Source organism: Oncorhynchus kisutch, linkage group LG29, assembly GCF_002021735.2.
Source record: "Oncorhynchus kisutch isolate 150728-3 linkage group LG29, Okis_V2, whole genome shotgun sequence".
Lineage (NCBI taxonomy): Eukaryota > Metazoa > Chordata > Actinopteri > Salmoniformes > Salmonidae > Oncorhynchus > Oncorhynchus kisutch.
Window position 1 is genome coordinate 28504197 of NC_034202.2, and position 5225 is coordinate 28509421.

General features: G+C 44.3%; 1 protein-coding gene across 1 annotated transcript; it reads right to left on the reverse strand.

Annotated features, from left to right (window-relative positions):
• Positions 1-227: 227 nt before the first annotated feature.
• Positions 228-4426, reverse strand: LOC109874239 (pinopsin). Its single transcript, XM_020466066.2, has 4 exons — positions 3648-4426; positions 2485-2813; positions 1299-1532; positions 228-1163 (listed from the first exon to the last, which is right to left on the reverse strand). The coding sequence occupies exons 1-4, from the start codon at positions 4063-4065 to the stop codon at positions 999-1001; spliced, it is 1146 nt and encodes a 381-aa protein (XP_020321655.1). The 5' UTR covers positions 4066-4426; the 3' UTR covers positions 228-998.
• Between the last annotated feature and the right edge of the window lie 799 nt (positions 4427-5225).

Here is a 5225-nt window from a genome sequence, read left to right on the forward strand (position 1 = left end):
TCCCAGGCCCACCCATGGCTGCGTCCCTGCCCAGTCATGTGAAATCCATAGATTAGGGCCTAATGCATTTATTTCTATTGACTGGTTTCCTTATATGAACAGTAACAGTGAAATCGTTGCATGTTGCATTTATATTTGTATTCAGTGTACATGGCCCTGGTGCCATCTAGTGGTGAAGAGGAGATACATTAAGCAGCCTTTCAACAGGGTGGTGATCAAAATAATACTGAATCTTCCCTTTAACTTTCTAAAACATCTTTATTGAACAGTTCACTACATCAATAATAACCTAATGTCAACGTCAGAAGAGCCTCCTAATAATGTGACAACCATCTTCGTGATTTTCGACATGAATAGCATTGTGAATGTTACTGTGTTTGAACATGCATACACAAAAAAAGCATCAGATTTATAGTAACATACGAAAGAGAGAACCCATCATGATGAATGGCCTTTTTTTCTCTGATTCTACACAGGAAAACAGCCGGTCAAGTTCTGCAGACATATCAATTCACAGACTGCTTGATACACAGATGATATCACAGAAATATAATTATATTTCTATCAATGATATACAGGAGATCTTCCATCTGCTGGGTACAAGGGGCTGGGCTAACTAAGAAAGATGAATGTGTTTTTTCTCTACATTGGCCATGTTAAAGCAGGCTGCTAAAACAGGACACATTCAGCCACAGGGGGAAGGGAAAGGTTGCTGCAACGTAGCTACTGTTACATTATGATGGCAACTCTAAATGGCATTTACACATCCAGGTGACAACACATAATCTAATGAAAATGGAGATAGTTTGTTACCGTAAGTTCACAGCAGCCTAGACAACCTCTTATCATATCATATTTCAGTGTGGGCACCATGTGTCTTGGCTCCTGTGAGCAGTGGAGTGGACTCTTGGCCAAAAATACCCCAGCTCCTAAGGAGGTGTAGTGCACAACCAGGTTGTCAGGTTTCTCTCTCTACTGAGACCTAGAGTGTGGTCCCACTACTGTCCAGGGGCTTGCATGTACCAGGGAATGTACCAGGCTCCTCTTGGGAAAGGGGAGTTGCCGTTAGGGCCAGTGACTCGGCTGCTGGGCAGGGTGCAGAGGGTGTGGCTGCCAGTTGGCTCTGACCCAAAGCTCATGAAGGCCAGGAAGCACCTGTAAAACTGTGACACGTGACATCGTCAATACAATGCATCCTGTATGATAATGGAGTACTGATGTAAAAGTTTCAATTTCATCATCAAACCATTGACAAGTAAGAACAATGGCCAGGGTGTGTGCCACTGACAGGCTGTTACCTGGTTATTTAACAGGATATATATGATAGGGTTGAGAAACGTGCTACTTTTGGCGAGGATGGAGGGGACAATGCTTGTTGTGGGGCCGACCAGGCCAACCTGGCCGAAAGTGGCTATCAGAGCTACCACCCCGTAGGGCATCCAGCACAGCAGGTAGCAGGACACCATGGAGACAACCATCACCAACACATGGGTCTCCCGCCGATGTGCAGACAACTGGTTGGTTTTGGCGACCTGAGGAGATATGACATTTTATAATATATGCCATTTAGCAGACACTTTTATTCAAAGCGACTTTCAGTCATACACTTTTCATACATTGGATATACGGGTGGTTCCAGGAATCAGCCCACTGTGCTGGCGTTGCAAGTGCAATGCTCTACCAATGGAGCTACAGACACATAGGACTATTTTATTCAAGTTACTTACGCTGACTAATTTCTCCAATCAAACCCCCAACCAATCGCATCACTACCATCTGAAGAAGGCCACTACCATCTGAAGAAGGCCACTACCATCTAAAGAAGGCCACTACCATCTAAAGAAGGCCACTACCATCTAAAGAAGGCCACTACCATCTAAAGAAGGCCACTACCATCTAAAGAAGGCCACTACCATCTAAAGAAGGCCACTACCATCTAAAGAAGGCCACTACCATCTAAAGAAGGCCACTACCATCTAAAGAAGGCCACTACCATCTAAAGAAGGCCACTACCATCTAAAGAAGGCCACTACCATCTAAAGAAGGCCACTACCATCTAAAGAAGGCCACTACCATCTAAAGAAGGCCACTACCATCTGAAGAGGCATTGATAAACCCCCATCAATTGCAATTTAGAGGTGACCCACTGGAATTGCACAGCTGTCTCAACATGATAAATGGTTTCACTGTGTTGAATGTGTAGTGTTAAGGATTTCCAAAGGGGGCATTTTCTTGCTATTATCTTTAGTTAAGGTCTGCTGTACATGTCACAGATTTAGGACATACATTGTGACATTTCCACTTCTTGCTTTTTCTATTTTTGTCACTGTCTTGCATATTTCACCATAGTTTATCCTCCTTTGTATTATTACCAAAACATCATTGTTGCCATCTTCATGTACAAGCATGCCCTCCATCATCGTCAAAATACTCACCATCATCAATATAAATCGGTTTTAGCATTAACCAATCACACTGACTCACCCCACGGATGAAAAAGAGGATCTTCCCGTAGCAGATGACCATGAGCAGCAGGGGAAGCAGGAGGCAGAAGATGAAGAGGCAGGTGACATAGGAGATGTTCCCAGAAGAGCGCTGGTGCCACTGCACTGAGCATATGGTTCCTGGGCCCTCAGGACCGTAGCTGCTCCAGCCAAAGAAAGGTGGCATTGTCCACACCAAAGAGTAGAGCCAGGCGCCCGCGATGGCCAGCCAGGCCTTCTTGTAGTCAGACGGGTCAGCCTTTGTGTAAGACAATATCGTGGAGTAGCGCTCGTAGGACAGGACGGCCAGAGATACTAGAGAAACGATGCCTGCACAGAGAAATGGATGGAGGTGCCCCAGTTTCTGTGCGTTAGAGATGTATAAGATAAACATGAAGTGTCTCCTCTCTAATGGGAGTTTGAGTCAGAGCTTCCTGGGTGTTAAAGAGGAGACACGGCATACTCATCGTAGACATACCTAACACACAGATAGTGGGTGAGTGTGGAGGTAGAGTAGTAGCTGTGGTGAGAATAACAGAGGAAGCAAAAGTTTCCACATTGTAAACCATAACTCATAGCATTGCAGTTAGAACCTATAACATACATTACACTCTGCCTCCAGATGTCAGCCTTTTAATCCACACATCTAAATCGTGGACAAGAAGTCCACTCCGCTTGGTATATGAAAGGCATGCAGAGCATACAAGAGGGCAATTTATATAATTTCTGCTGTGGACAAAAATCCAGCTAATGAATAAGATGTAGGTATTATTCTACTGGTCAGCAGACACCGTAACCAAGGTGACAGTTTGTATATTGTTGAGCCAGGGACAAGATACAGTGAAAGCTCACATAATAAAATACTAACAGTCATCAAGAAACACTGGTTTGACATGAAAGTTTGACTCAAAATGTGTCTCTTTACCAGTCAAACTGACTGTGTAGCGAGTTTCAGAGATCAAACATGTTATTTGCTTATTTACTGTTAATTCAAGAGTAGGATGCATGTGGTATGTATCTCTCACACAGGACGGAGAGCATGGCGCGAGGGGACCTGTTGAAACATGAGATTGACATGCAAGTTTCTTCCTCGGTTTTCAGTATCTCTAAAACGTTACCATTATGAAAAGGATAGGAAGCGTATAGGTTATCAAGTCAACTAACCGAAAAGCGTGTTGGCGAAACCGTACCACTTGCACCCTTGGTCTCCGATGAGCCATCTGCCGTAGAGGCTCGCAGCGAAACTGAAGGGAGTTCCAAAGATACACACCAGCATGTCACTCACGCTGATGTTGAGCAGGATGAGGTTGATGGGCGTCCTCAGCACCTGGAACCGTGCGAAGAGGAGAAGGACGAAGAAATTGCTGATGAATCCTAATAGTAAAATGACACCGAGGAATACTGCAACCACTGTGTGCCCTGTCCTGCTGAGCTCGGACTTCTCGCTGTATACGAGAGAGTCACGGACACTGTCACTCGCGTTGGGGTTCGTCGCAGAACTGTCCTGGGTACTGAAATTGAAGTTGCGGCTTTCAACAACTATTGTAGCGCCTTGCGGAGTCAATGGTGGTGGATGAGACATTTTAAGGGGCCGGGGAAGATTGTTCTGGACCTTAGCTCTCACTCACACGTTGTCAGTGTAGACATGGGCAATACATCTAAGACTCGCCTGCAGATTTCAGTTTCCACTGCTCTCACACTCGCTTGCAGGCTATCGACGAATCGGCCCCAGACGGCTCAACGCCACCTCTTTATTTATCTCCCATTCCCAGTGGGTTTTTTCTTAGTTTGAATTGAATGTGCTACGCGATGAGGAAGTCGGCGAAACACTAAAATTGTTGAATTAACCAACAAGGGTAGACTATGTCTAATAGACTCATGTAATTAGATAAGCACCCACACCAGTCTCTGTTCAATGGATACAAAGCACACTGGCGTAACACAATGAGTGCTTTACACAGACAGGCCAATTACAATAGTTGTCCACTAATTAGTATTTTGACCAATCAGATCAGCTCTTTTGCCAATAATTGGGCAAAGGGTCAGAATTGATCGCAGCCAAACACTTGAGTTGCATTTTTTAGGACAATTGCCCCCTCAACATTACTGTACTTTCAGACTGCTTCATTAATGCACAGTGTGCAGAGCCATGGTCCATGACTGAATACAATAGGTTCTGTTGAGTGGCTATTATGCTATTAGTCAAAACAACCTGCTCACTTGTATATGCCATACTGTTCACTGTTAGATAATGTTACACCAATGTTCTGGTAAATATTGAAATAGCTGCATGAAGATCTGGAGCCCAAAAGGCTTATATTTAAATTGAGATGCTCTTCCTGTGGTTGAAAGGGCCATGATATTGTTCCATCCCAGGGGGTCATCTCACTTCCCCCATACAGAGACACACAGAACTGCATTTCAGCGTAAACAGGTGCTATTAGCCTATAGCTTTGAGTATGTTGGTCATCTAAAGAGTAAAGAAAGCATGTATTTACAGAGCCTGAGAGTGTGGAAATTGGACTGCTCAAAAGCTTTTCAGATCGTTATCTGTGAAAATCGAATTATTCGAGCCATATCTCTCTCAAGCTGTATCCAAAGGTTGGGATGTAACCCTTGGAGAGATATTTTGATCTCATCAGTCTCATCAGTCTATAATACTCAGCAAAGTGCTCCCATTGAGGGAGCAATCCTAAATAGGCCGGATGTCACACTGGAGCAGCTTCTAGATCACCTCTCTAC

Bases quoted from the DNA above. Each gene is read 5' to 3' on its own strand.
- LOC109874239 (XM_020466066.2), bottom strand. From the start codon at position 4,065: ATGTCTCATCCACCACCATTGACTCCGCAAGGCGCTACAATAGTTGTT. The intron at 2,814-3,647 runs GTTAGTTGACTT...TTCTCTGTGCAG, and splicing joins TTTCGCCAACACGCTTTTCG to GCATCGTTTCTCTAGTATCT. The intron at 1,533-2,484 runs GTGAGTCAGTGT...ATATCTCCTCAG, and splicing joins TCCTCTTTTTCATCCGTGGG to GTCGCCAAAACCAACCAGTT.